This window comes from Hyla sarda, chromosome 12 (assembly GCF_029499605.1).
Source record: "Hyla sarda isolate aHylSar1 chromosome 12, aHylSar1.hap1, whole genome shotgun sequence".
NCBI lineage: Eukaryota > Metazoa > Chordata > Amphibia > Anura > Hylidae > Hyla > Hyla sarda.
Window position 1 is genome coordinate 25,519,269 of NC_079200.1, and position 13,946 is coordinate 25,533,214.

The 13,946-nt window shown below is 44.4% G+C and overlaps 1 protein-coding gene and 1 long non-coding RNA gene across 3 annotated transcripts in view; one reads left to right on the forward strand and one right to left on the reverse strand.

Annotated features, from left to right (window-relative positions):
• Positions 1 to 13,946, reverse strand: part of LOC130296204 (uncharacterized) — a 185,080-nt gene that overhangs the window by 69,620 nt on the left and 101,514 nt on the right. The window lies entirely within an intron of this gene.
• PPP1R1B (protein phosphatase 1 regulatory inhibitor subunit 1B) overlaps positions 6,878 to 13,946 on the forward strand; it is a 108,872-nt gene continuing 101,803 nt past the window's right edge. The window contains exon 1 of one of the 2 annotated variants that reach the window (XM_056547502.1): positions 6,878 to 7,262. In XM_056547502.1, coding sequence (XP_056403477.1) covers positions 7,125 to 7,262 — 138 coding nt within the window. In that variant the 5' untranslated portion in view covers positions 6,878 to 7,124. The remainder of the gene's footprint in view (positions 7,263 to 13,946) is intronic. The other variant, XM_056547501.1, reaches the window with a different exon arrangement.

Below are 13,946 nucleotides of genomic sequence, written 5' to 3' on the forward strand. Positions count from 1 at the left end.
GAATATATTGAATCCAGTGCAGAATTTGTCAGAGTGAAGTTGTTGGTAAACAGCTTCTTTACTAAGTAAACCAAGGGATTGAGGTTGTGGTGACCCGGTACAGAACACATTACTCTGCCTGCCCTGTCAGGTGAATGTTGCCTCAGGTGTATGTTTCGGCCCACAGCTCCATGGAACTGTTTGTTTAATTTGGTATTTGTTGTTCCATGTTTTATGCCGATGTATGCTGTTTATCCTGTACAAAATGTACTGTGCTGTGTAAAGGTTGCAGAGTTGCCATGTGATCACTGTGGCCAATTAGAGTCCAGCCCTAAGCCCCCTAGTCTGGCTAGACAAGGAGGAGTTAGTCAGTAGTGGTTGGGAGGAAAAGAAGAGAAGTTGAGTCTAGTGTGTAGAGAGGAGAGAAAGTTTGGTCCTGGGCAAAGGAGAGAGAAGAGTCTGTGTATTGTGGAGTGAGGAAAACTGAAAAGCAGTCAAGTGTCTTGCAGCTACATTAAACCTCTAACATCCCGCCCTCCAGGTCAAGTCAGTCAAAGTCCAGTTGTGGGGAGAAGTCGCCTTAGAGCCAAAAGGGCCCCATTGCACAAGAATAGTATAGCGAGAGTGAAAGCCTTCGTCGGCTCCGGTCCAAAAAGTCAAAGTTTACCCATGACGGTAAGCAATTCCGTGGATGTAGCATGGAATACCCAAATTCTGTGTTAGTTGTCTCCAAGTTCAGTTTATAGTCAAGTTAAGCCACGTTAAAGGGGTATTCCAGGCCAAAACTTTTTTTTATATATCAACTGGCTCCGGAAAGTTAAACAGATTTGTAAATTACTTCTATTAAAATTTTTTAATCCTTCCAATAGTTATTAGCTTCTGAAGTTGAGTTGTTGTTTTCTGTCTAACTGCTCTCTGATGACTCACGTCCCGGGAGCTGTGCAGTTCCTATAGGGATATTCTCCCATCATGCACAGCTCCCGGGACGTGACATCATCATTGAGCAGTTAGACAGAAAACTTCAGAAGCTAATAACTATTGGAAGGATTAAGATTTTTTAATAGAAGTAATTTACAAATCTGTTTAACTTTCTGGGAGCCAGTTGATATATATATATATATATATATATATATATATATATATATATATAAAAGGTTTTGCCTGGAATACCCCTTTAAGTTATCACAGCTGTACCATAACTACAAGTCCCAGAGTGTCCAGTGATCTAAAGTCTAGAGAGGGAGGAAGGCGCCTCATGTGCGGGATCAGCAGGTCTTGTTAGTGGGGGAAGGGGAAGTTAATTCCCAAGCCGCTTACCAGAGTTGGTTGTGCGCCCACACACAACAAGGTAAAGCATAGAATGAATATATGTATTGGTCCACTGCAGCCCTCCTGGGTGGAAGTAGAATCAAAACAGAATGACCGTAAATTCAGGAGTTAGTCCAGCGCAGAGAGGAACCATCAGGGAGCCAGATAAAATCAATGGATTTATTAGATCCATGCGTTTCGCTGCGCATGCTGCCTGATGAAGCTGCGCATGCGCAGCGAAACGCGTTGCATCTAATAAATCCATTGATTTTATCTGGCTCCCTGATGGTTCCTCTCTGCGCCGGACTAACTCCTGAATTTACGGTCATTCTGCAGTGATCTAAAGTGACATCCTATGCAACTTTACCCCAATTATTGCACTACAAAAGTTTGCTGTTATACGGCATGGACTGTGACATCTGCCTCCAAGAACATTCAATTAATATAGTTTCCGTATCCCTGCATCTGTGATGTTTATTACCCCAGCGCTTGGCCCTGGAAGCTGCTTATCCTTAGAGTGTGGAGGTTAACACTACCCTGGCGTCACAAACTCTATGTCAGTCACAGCACCCTGTCAATGCACTACACATGCCACCCTGTTAGCCACCACAAGGGGACTTTAGGGGACAAGCTGTGGTCGAAGTTACCACTGCTACAATTTATAGCAAATAACCAGTGGACAAAGTGACTACTGCTACCATCTATAGGGGGCCCCCAGGGCTCAAGTCCTGCATATATGCAAGGAAACAGAGTTCCTGCACTTTTTCCACAGCAATAGCACTGTTCCTATTAGCAGGTGTCCTGCATGACCAGCCCTTGTATGGAAATCTTGGGTTTGTTCCCACACTTTTTTCCCCCAGGACTTTACCCCTGAGGACAACCAGTGATTGTAGTGGCTATTGCTACAATTTATAGATGATAACCAGTAATCAAAGTGCCTACTACTGAGATTTATAGGGGGAAACCAGTGATTGAAGTGGCTACTGCTGCCATTTATTTCAGACAACCAGAGATCGAAGTGACTACTGCTGCCATTTAATGGGGACAACCAGGGATCAAAATGACTACTGCTGCTATTTAGAGGGAACAACCGGGGATCGGACTGACTACTGCTACCATCTAGTGGGGACAACCAGAAATCAAAGTGACTACTGCTGCCATTTAATGTTTGCAACTAGGGCTGGACGGTTATACCGGTTCATACCGAATATCGAATTTTTTTTCCTGCACGATATGAATTTTAACCCATACCGCAATACCAGTTTGGCCCCTCCCCCTCGGGAATGAATGAATTATCAGCCGTAGCACGCTGTCCCCACATCAGGGAACTAATCATATGTGACCCGCGAGCGCTGTTCTGCCCCCCCCCCCCAATTAATTATTAGCCCACTGACACTCTATACGTGACACTCTATACCAGTGACACTCTATACGTGACACTCTATACCAGTGACACTCTATACCAGTGACACTCTATACATGACACTCTATACCAGTGACACTCTATACGTGACACTCTATACCAGTGACACTCTATACCAGTGACACTCTATACGTGACACTCTATACCAGTGATACTCTATACGTGACACTCTATACCAGTGACACTCTATACCAGTGACACTCTATACCAGTGACACTCTATACGTGAAACTCTATACCAGTGACACTCTATACGTGACACTCTATACCAGGGACACTCTATACCAGTGACACTCTATACGTGACACTCTATACCAGTGACACTCTATACGTGACACTCTATACCAGTGATACTCTATACCAGTGACACTCTATACGTGACACTCTATACCAGTGACACTCTATACGTGACACTCTATACCAGGGACACTCTATACCAGTGACACTCTATACGTGACACTCTATACCAGTGACACTCTATACGTGACACTCTATACCAGTGACACTCTATACCAGTGACACTCTATACCAGTGACACTCTATACGTGACACTCTATACGGCGCTGACACTCTATACCAGTGGTCTTCATCCTCCAGATGTTGCAAAACTACAACTCCCAGCATGCCCGGACAGCCAACGGCTGTCCGGGCATGCTGGGAGTTGTAGTTTTGCAACATCTGGAGGTCCGCAGGTTGAAGAGCACTGCTCTATACTGTATCCCTATGCCCGGGCTGCAAAAGGTAAACAAAATAAACTTTAACTCACCTTCCCCATCGGTCCGCACCAGCTTCCTAGGGAATGGAACGTCGGACAGCCGTCAGCCTATCACCGGCCGCAGCGATGTTTCGCCTCGGCCGGTGATCGGTTGAGCGCACTGTCATGTAAGAAGCCGGCTTCTTACATGACAGTGCGCTCAGCCTATCACTGACCGAGGCGGAACATCGCTGTGGCCGGTGATAGGCTGACGGCTGTCCGACGTTCACGTCCCCAGGAAGAGCGTAAGGCCAACATCGGGTCATACGTTAAAGTTTATTTTTGTTTACCTTTCGTTTACCTTTTGCAGCCCGGGCATAGGGATACAGCTATAGAGTGTCAGCACCGGCGGCCGCAACAAACAGGAGTTGCAATGCCATAAGTTGCAAAAATACCGCGATACAAACATTTGGTCATACCGCCCAGCTCTAGTTGCAACCAGTGACTGAAGTGACTCCTGGTGCCATTTAGAGGGACAATCAGTGATCGAAACTGATGATGACTGCTGCTACCATTAGGTGGTGGTGATGTGTACAAGGATACGGGTATGTAAATTAGGAATCCTCAAGAAGTAAACACAGTATCTACAGCCACTTACTGTAAATCAATGTCCAACCCATGTTTCAAGGCTCTTTTATGGGTTGGTAATTGACCTGCATGGTAGCTATTTCCAATTGTTGGGACTATAAGAAAACACTACCCACTAAGACCTACAAGAATGCAGGAAACAGCAGTCATGGCTTTTAGTTTACCTTTACAGCAGTTTCATGTAGAATCACATTTTCTCTTGCTTGTTTAATTTCAGAGAACTGCTTTAAAGGGGTACTCTGGTGGAAAACAAAATATTTTCAAATCAACTGGTGCCAGAAAGTTATAACAATTTGTAAATTAATTCTGTTAAAAAAAAAATCTTAATCCTTCCAGTACTTATCAGCTGCTGTATGCTCCACAGGAAGTTGTGTAGTTCTCTCCAGTCTGACCACAGTGCTCTCTGCTGACACCTCTGTCCATGTCAGGAACTGTCCAGAGCAGGAGAGGTTTGCTATGGGGATTTGCTTCTGCTCCGGACAGTTCCTAAAATAGACAGAGGTGTCAGCAGAGAGCCCTGTGGTCAGACTGGAAAGAACTACACAACTTCCGCTGTAGTATACGGCAGCTGATAAGTACTGGAAAGATTACGATTTTTTAATAGAAGTGATTTACAAATCTGGATAACTTTCTGGCACCAGATAATTTGAAAATCTTTTTTTCCTTTGGAGTACCCCTTTAACTCCTAGTCCATATTCACACCATGTTTATAGATTGTACTTTATGCTGTAAAGAAAATCAAGGAAAAACCTATAGGCCATTTCTCTGCAGTTTTAGAATGAAAAAGTGCAATTTTTTAATGGCTAGAAATACCAATAAAAAATATGTGTGTGTACTGACGGACATTTTACTATTGACTTCCATAAAACTCAATAGTAAAAAAAAAAAAAAAATATATATATATATATATATATATATATATATATATATATAAGCAAAAATAGGACATGACCTTGTACAATGCATAAAACAGATATGTTATAAATGAATTCCCCAAACTTGGGCTCTCCAGCTGTTGCCAACTACAACTCCCATCGTGCCTTCGGCTGTCAGGGAAGGGCTCTGTTCACGTGGTCGTGTAATCTCCTTACTACTGGGGTGACACACTGTAACAAACCTCCTCCTCATGTAATTAGCTTACTACTGGGGTGACACACTGTAACAAACCTCCTCCCCATGTAATTAGCTTACTACTGGGGTGACACACTGTAACAAACCTCCTCCTCATGTAATCACCTTACTACTGGGGTGACACACTGTAACAAACCTCCTCCTCATTTAATCTCCTTACTACTGAGGTGACACACTGTAACAAACCTCCTCCTCATGTAATCACCTTACTACTGGGGTGACACACTGTAACAAACCTCCTCCTCATTTAATCTCCTTACTACTGGGGTGACACACTGTAACAAGCCTCCTCCTCATGTAATCTCCTTACTACTGGGGTGACACACTGTAACAAACCTCCTCCTCATGTAATCTCCTTACTATTGAGGTGACACATTGTAACAAACCTCCTCGTCATGCTGCTGGCTAAGCGAATGGTTCGGATGTTGGTTTTCTTACATTCTTGCGGCAGGCAAAGCGGCACCCCCCATCAAGAAGGCGCTATAGGCGGCTGCCTATTTTGCCCTGTAAGCAATGATAGGTCTTGTAGTTCCTCAACAGCGGATGTCTTATCCTTCCTTATATACAGTGACCCCCCCAACCTACGATGGCCCCGACATACGATCATTTCCCCATACCATGGCCTCTCAGCGACCATCGCATGTTGAAGGCAGCATCAACATACGATGCTTTTGTATGTCGGGGCCATCGCATAAACGGCTATCCTGCAGCGCAGACTGCTTCAGCTGCCACCGGATAGCCGTTTACGGTGCCCAGTGTGGTCCGCTGACGATCACTTACCTGTCCTCGGGGCTCCGGCGCATCCTCTTCAGGATCCCCTGCATCGTCGGCGCTCTCCATCGTCGTCATCACGACGCGCGCCGTCCCGTCATCCAATAGGAGCTGCGTGCGTAACGATGTGATGGCGGCGACAGAGAGCGAGGATGCCGGGGAAGTAGAGGCCTTACCGGAGCGTCGGGGTCACCCCGGGGACGCAGCGACAGCGATGGACGGCGACATCCCGGGCAGCCATGATGAGCGTTGACGGTCCGGAGCGGCGGGGACAGGTGAGTACAACTTACTCTAACAGTGGTCTTCAGCCTGAGGACCTCCAGATGTTGCAAAACTACAACTCCCAGCGTGCCCGGACAGCCAACGGCATGCTGGGTGTTGTAGTTTTGCAACATCTGGAGGTCCGCAGGTTGTAGACCACTGTCCTATACTTTACATTGCACGGATCCCTCAACATACGATGGTTTCAACAAACGATGGTCCATTTGGAACGGATTACCATCGTATGTTGAGGGACCGCTGTATAAGTATCCTGCTGAGCCTTGATATTTGCTATATGACAGGGAGAAGAGGTATATAGCATTGGACAGCAGGGACGTACACAGACATTTTGGGGGACAGGGACTGAATAAAAAAAAAAAGGGCACTTATTATAATTATTTATATAAATGCCCACATAATGATGCCCGACTGCCCAGGGCACTTATGGGGGGGTGAAATCAAAAGGGCAGGGGCTCAAGCCCCCTTTCTAGTCCTCCTGTGCCCGTCCCTGTTGGACAGACAGGGAGACGTATAGACAAAGGTGCAGTGTACAGAGCAAACATGTCAGACTAGAGGTAGGAGCCAACCTGGCAGCTGTACAAGGATATCCTCCAGCAGTGAGGACATTACCGGGATCAGGAGATACACTGCACAGACTGGTTACCAGTAAGGGTGAAGGGAGTCAGACTGGTATAGGGTGGAGGGAGGCACCAAGGTCACAGAGTAAGTAAAGGGGGGGTGAGAAGAGTTAGAGGAGTGCGAGGAATAGTCTTGTATACAGTATATCCTAGAGTGGAGGCTGAGAGGGGGGAAGAGTGAGGAGGAGGGAGAGGTAAGGAGCAGAACTACAGGAGGTAAACAGCTCAGAACACAGAACAAGAAGACTCCTGAGCAGTGACCGGCCGTCAGGATGAGCTCTGGAGCTCCACCAGGACTGCACTCCAGCCTGTCACAGACTAACCCCCAGATGGAGTCTAAGGGCAGAAAGAAGATCCAGTTTTCAGTGGCCGTGCCCCCCAGCCAAATGGACCCCAGAGCGGTGGAGATGGTGAGTTACCCCCGTACTTCATTGCTATACACATTAGCACTTTTTTCTTTTATTTACCTCATAACTGAAAAAGATACATTTCGCCTTGATTTGTAACCTGGACTCCAGGGGTGCCAATCCGTCAACCGGCACAAACAACAGGTAAGACAACGACTGTACCTAACAACAAGCCAAAAAAAAAAAGTATTTTCTGCTCTAATCTGCCTTTTTTTTTTTTAGCTGTCTCAATCTGTAGATCAGTGTTTTCCAACCAGGGTGCTTCCAGCTGTTGCAAAACTACAATTCCCAGCATGCCCGGACAGCCTTTGGCCTTCGTCTCAATCTGTAGGGCAGTGCTTCCCAACCGGGGTGCCTCCAGCTGTTGCTAAACTACAACAGCTGGAGGCACAATGTGTAGGGCAGTGTTTCATCTCAATCTGTAGGGCAGTGTTTCCCAACCGGGGGGCCTCCAGCTGTTGCTAAACTACAACAGCTGGAGGCACAATGTTTAGGACAGTGTTTCATCTCAATCTGTAGGGCAGTGTTTCCCAACCGGGGTGCCTCCAGCTGTTGCTAAACTGCAACAGCTGGAGGCACAATGTGTAGGACAGTATTTCATCTCAATCTGTAGGGCAGTGTTTCCCAACCGGGGGGGCCTCCAGCTGTTGCTAAACTACAACAGCTGGAGGCACAATGTTTAGGGCAGTGTTTCATCTCAATCTGTAGGGCAGTGTTTCCCAACCGGGGTGCCTCCAGCTGTTGCACCCTGTAGCTGGAGGCACCCTGCGTGGGAAACACTGCTGTAGGTAAAAATGATAAAAACCACGTATATGAACCACCTGGAAAAACAGCGTGCAAATTAGCGAGGTGTTTACATGTGATTTTTAAAGTACAGGTGTAATTGGAAGCCTTTTTTTTCAGGCATTTTTTCATTGATTTCAATGGGATTTTCACGTTTTTTTTTTATTTTGTATGGACGACCCCCTTTATAGCATTGGCTGCAGTCTGACATTGAGGATCGAAAGTGTCTGTTGTTTAGATAGGATTGTAGTGATTCGTGACAATTGCTTCGGGGCAATTACGTGAAATAATCAGTAATTGCCCTATTTTCACCATTGTAGTTCCGAGACGTAAGATGCCCATATCCCCAGCCAAACTTGTTAACTGGTCTAAAGCATATAGGTGCCTAATTATACCCCGCCCCTCATCAACAAATGATATCAGGGGAGAGAAGGGTCAGACCTGTTGGATTTCAACTGCTTGACCATTTTGTTCTCAGAGAGATAAACCACCGCCAAAGCTGTCTGGCAGCGGCTCACCCCTCCTTTGGTAAAGGGAGATAGCTGTCCGCTGACATCTATTGAACCTTAGGTTATGTTCACAAGGGCATAAAATGTGCAGAATGTCTGCACGAAAACAGGTGCGGACATTCTGCACATTTGACTAACCGGCCGGCGCTAGGACCGCTCTTCAATGTGCCGTTTCATAGACTGCATTGCATTTCCTTGTGGACTCCGGAGAAAGAATAGACTTGACTATTCTTTCTGCGGACGCCGGAATCTAAATTTCCGCACCAGAGATATCTAGTGCATAAATGCTGCCACCTAATCAGTGCCACAGAATCCCATTGAAATCAATGGGACTCTGCCGAAGCAGAATGTCTGTGAGGAATATTCCGTGCGGACATTCCACTCAATTTTTACCCGTGTGAACCTACTCTTAGTCAACACCAAGACACAGGTCAAGTAGACTCTTTTGTATTACTAAGGATGGATAGTTACGCTCTGTTTTCATCTAGAAGTCAATGTAGATGAGTAATTATGATCACAGGATGAGACGAGGACAGTGGATCCCCTTATTATGAGCATAGGAGTATATGACAAATGGAATGGTGTTTAAAGGGGTACTCCAGTGGAAAACTATTTTTGTAATTTTTTTTCTTCAAATGAATTGTTTCCAGACAGTTATACAGATTTGTAAATAACTTCTATAAAAAAAAAATCCTAATCCTTCCAGTACTTATCAGCTGCTGCATACTACAGAGGAAGTTGAGTTGTTCCTTTATGTCTGACCACAGTGCTCTCTACTGACACCTCTGTCCGTGTCAGGGACTGTCCAGAGTAGGAGCAAATCCCCATGGCAAACCTCTCCTGCTCTGGACAGTTCCTGATATAGACAGAGGTGTCAGCAGAGAACACTGTGGTCAGACAGAAAGGAAATTCAAAAAGAAAATTACTTCCTCTGTAGTATACAGCAGCTGATAAGTACTGTAAGAATTAAAGGGTACCTTTCATCAAAAAAGCTTTTGATATATTATAGTTTAATGCATGCAGAATAACTTTCCAATAGCATGTTATTAAAAAAAATATGCTTCTTTCTATTTAATTTTCCACTTTGAAAAAATGACCACTAGGGGTCTCCCTACCAGTACTGTTTTTTTTAATAGATTTCAGACTCATGCTGGAGTCCTAAATCTCAGACTGCAGCCGGGACACAGACAAACTCAGCACTGCTCCCTGCCAGGGAGTTTGTCTGTGTCCCGGCTGCAGTCTGAGATTTAGGACTCCAGCATGAGTCTGAAATCTATAAAAAAAAAAAAAAAAAAAAAAAGGACTGGTAGGGAGACCCCTAGTGGTCATTTTTTCAAAGTGGAAAATTACATAGAAAAGCATATTTTTTAATAACATGCAATTGTAAAGTTATTCTGCATACTTTAATCTATAATATATCAAAATTTTTTTTGGATGAAAGGTACCCTTTAAGATTTTTAAAACAGAAGTAATTTGCAAATCTGTTAAACTTTCTGTCACCAGTGGATTCTAAAAAATGTTTTCCAGTGGAGTACCCCTTTAAGGGTATTATCTAAGGGGCTGTGTCTTATTAGTATGGGATGACCCAGTAACGGAAAACAATATCCGTCAGACAGAAACCCTGTCAATCCCACTGTAATTCCAACGTGTGGGTAGAACAATGTCATCAACAACAGTCTAGGGGGTATTAGTAATGTAGCTTATATTGCCTTTGCCTGTGAATAAACTGCTAAAGTAACCAGCACCAATGTATATGTCATCCATATAGGGCATTCATGGAGCAATGTAAACATAACATGAACCAACGTACACGTAACCATGAAGACCAATCATATCACCATACCAGAACTCCCTGTTTGATGTAGTCACTCCAGATGCTTTAGGGTACGTTCACACGTACGCAGATTTGATGCGCAGGATTTTCTGCTGCAGATTTCAATGTAAACTATCTGACTGAGAACAGCTTCTAATCGGCAGTTTCAAATCCTGCGCATCAAATCTGCGCAGGATCCTGTACGTGTGAACGTACCCTTAAAGGGGTACTCTGCCCCTAGACATCTTATCCCCTATCAATACAAACAATAAGGAAAAAGATGTCTGATCGTGGGGGTCCTGCCGCTGGGGATCCCCGCGATCTCCCTGCTGCAACTGGTGTTCGTTTAGAGCGTCGGGTGCAGCGCCGGCCTTGCCCTGCTCATGACGCCACGGCCACTCCCCCTCAATGCAAGTCTATGGGAGGGGGCGTTTGTCACGCCCCCTCCCATAGACTTGCATTGAGGGACGTGGCAGTGACATCACGAGCAGGGCGTGACTGTGACATCACGAGCCTCCGCCACACATCGCCAGTCATCCGGCATGGAGTGAAGTTCGCTCCGTGCACCAGATGTCTGGTGCACCCAGCGGCGGGACCCCCGCAATCAGACATCTCATCCCCTATCCTTTGGATAGGGGATAAGATGTCTAGGGGCGGAGTACCCCTTCAAGGACAGTGGGCCCACAGCCATGTCACAACTTAAAAGGGGTACTTTGGTGGAAAACATTTATTTATTTATTTATTTATTTTAAATCAACTGGTACCAGAAAGTTAAACATATTTGTAAATGACTTTGATTAAAAAAAATCTTTACCCTTCCAGTACTTTTTAGCAGCTGTATGCTGCAGAGGAAATTCTTTTCGAATTTCTTTTTTGTCTTGTCCACAGTGCTCTCTGCTGACACCTCTGTCCGTGTCAGGAACTGTCCAGAGTAGCATAGGTTTGCTATGGGGATTTTCTCCTGCTCTGGACAGTTCCTGATACGGGCATCAGGTGTCAGCAGAGAGCACTGTGGACAAGACAAAAAAGAAATTCCTCTGTAGCATACAGCTGCTAAAAAGTACTGGAAGGGTAATGATTTCTTAATAGAAGTAATTTACAAATTTATAGCCAATGCTATAAAGGGAGTTGTCCGCAACCAATTAAAAAAACTTGAAAATCCCATTGAAATCAATTTAAAAAATGCCTGAAAAAAAAAAGGCTTGCAATTACACCTGTACTTTAAAAATCATATCTAAATGCTACGCACCAGTTGATTTAAAAAAAATAAAAAAATAAAAAAAGCAAGGCCATATTAAAGGGCTTATCCAGGAAAAAACTTTTCTTTATATGTCAACTGGCTCCAGAAAGTTAAACAGATTTGTAAATTACTTCTATTAAAAAATCTTTATCCTTTCAGTACTTATGAGCTTCTGAAGTTAAGGTTGTTCTTTTCTGTCTAAATTCTCTTTGATGACACGTGTCTCGGGAACCTCCCAGTTTAGAAGCAAATCCCCATAACAAACCTCTTCTAAACTGGGCGGTTCCCGAGATACGTGTCATCAGAGAGCACTTAGACAAAAAAGAACAACCTTAACTTCAGAAGCTCATAAGTACTGAAAGGATTAAGATTTTTTAATAGAAGTAATTTACAAATCTGTTTAACTTTCTGGAGCCAGTTGATTTATATATATATATATATATATATATATATATATATATATATATATATATATATATATATATATAAAACACATTTTTTTTCCTGGATAACCCCTTTAAGGCCATATAAAACTGACCTTAACATGATATTTCACATAATACAAGTTCCAGATTTCAGTCCTTTTCGCAGGTGACGGATTTCTCCGTGCTAACAATGAAGGGTTGGTAATATATGATGTTGGGCTGGTGTTCTTTCCAGTGCAGGAGCTGGAAGAGACCAGATTTATGCTCGACATCACTTGAGCAATAAGTAATCTTGCATCATATAATTTGGGAACAATCCTGCTGGGCCATGAGAAACTCAGTGGATTAATCAGTCGGCTACGCAGCGGCATGCGGAATATCAGTGTATTAGCGTGTGTGGTCTTTAATTAAATTCTGAATGGAGGACATGTGTTCAGCACAGACTGCTCATTCCTGCTCAACTTTTCCCCAGTGTGCAGCAGAGGGATACTGAGAATTATACAGTGTTACGAGGAGTGAGAAAATGACGGACGAAAATGGCAGAGTCAAATAGAGTCGAAATGTGACCCTAATGTGACATTTAAAGAGGCTATCCCACCAAAACGATCCCTTGTAAAACTGAAGCTGGAATGGTGATCAGACGATTGGCGCCGGCTTCTTTAAAGGGGTACTCCCGTGGAAAACTTTTTTCTTTAAATCAACTGGTGCCAGAAAGTCAAACAGATTTGTAAATTACTTCTATTAAAAAATCTTAATCCTTCCAGTACTTAATAGCTGCTGAATACTGAAATGGTCTTCTTTTTGGAACACAGAGCTCTCTGCTGACATCATGATCACAGTGCTCTCTGCTGACATCTCTGTCCATTTTAGGAACTGTCCAGAGTAGCATATGTTTGCTATGGGGATTACTCTGGACAGTTCCTAAAATGGACAGAGATGTCAGCAGAGAGCACTGTGGTCATGATGTCAGCAGAGAGCTCTGTGTTCCAAAAAGAAAATCATTATCATTTCCTCTGTTGTATTCAGCAGCTAATAAGTACTGGAAGGATTAAGATTTTTTAATAGAAGTAATTTGCAAATCTGTTTGACTTTCTGGCACCAGTTGATGAGCGGCAGGGGCCATATTCGAATTCGCGATATATCGCAAATATATGGACGAATATTCATCCTATGTTCGCAAAACTCGCATATTCGCTATGTTCGTTCACTTTTTTTTTCCATGCAAAAATCGTAATGAAATTCGTATTGTGCACTTGCACGATAATATCTTTCAACTAACTAACACTATTTCCTACACTATTAAAAGGGTAGTCTAGTGGTGAAAAACTTAGGGGATAAGTTTGAGATCGCGGGGGGTTCGACTGCTGGGCCTCCCGCGATCTCTCTGTACGGGGGCCAGACTCTCCGGCCAGATAGCGGGTGTCGACCACCGCACGAAGCGGCGGCAGACACGCCCCCTCAATACATCTCTATGGCAGAGCCAGGGATTGCCGAAGGCAGCGCTCCGGCTCTGCCATAGAGTTGTATTGAGGGGGCATGTCGGCCGCCACTTCGTGTGGTGGTCGACACGCCCCCTTCACGCGGGCTGTCGGGGCCCCTTACAGGAGATCGCGGGGGGCCTCAGTAGTCGGACACCCCGCAATCTGCAACTATCCCCTATCCTTAGGATAGGGGATAAGTTGCTCACCACTTGTTCACCACTGGACTACTCCTTTAAAAGAAGGGAGGTATCAGTGTCCTCTGGAAGTGCCGATATTCGCGAATATTTGCATATTCGCATATAGGAAATATTCGCGCTCCACACCGACTCACACAGTTAATAATATTGGAGCCTTCTTTGGACGCAGGGAGGGATGATCACTTTAGACATCATTGTTGTCTACATCAAATAGTCGTCATTACGAATATATAGCGATA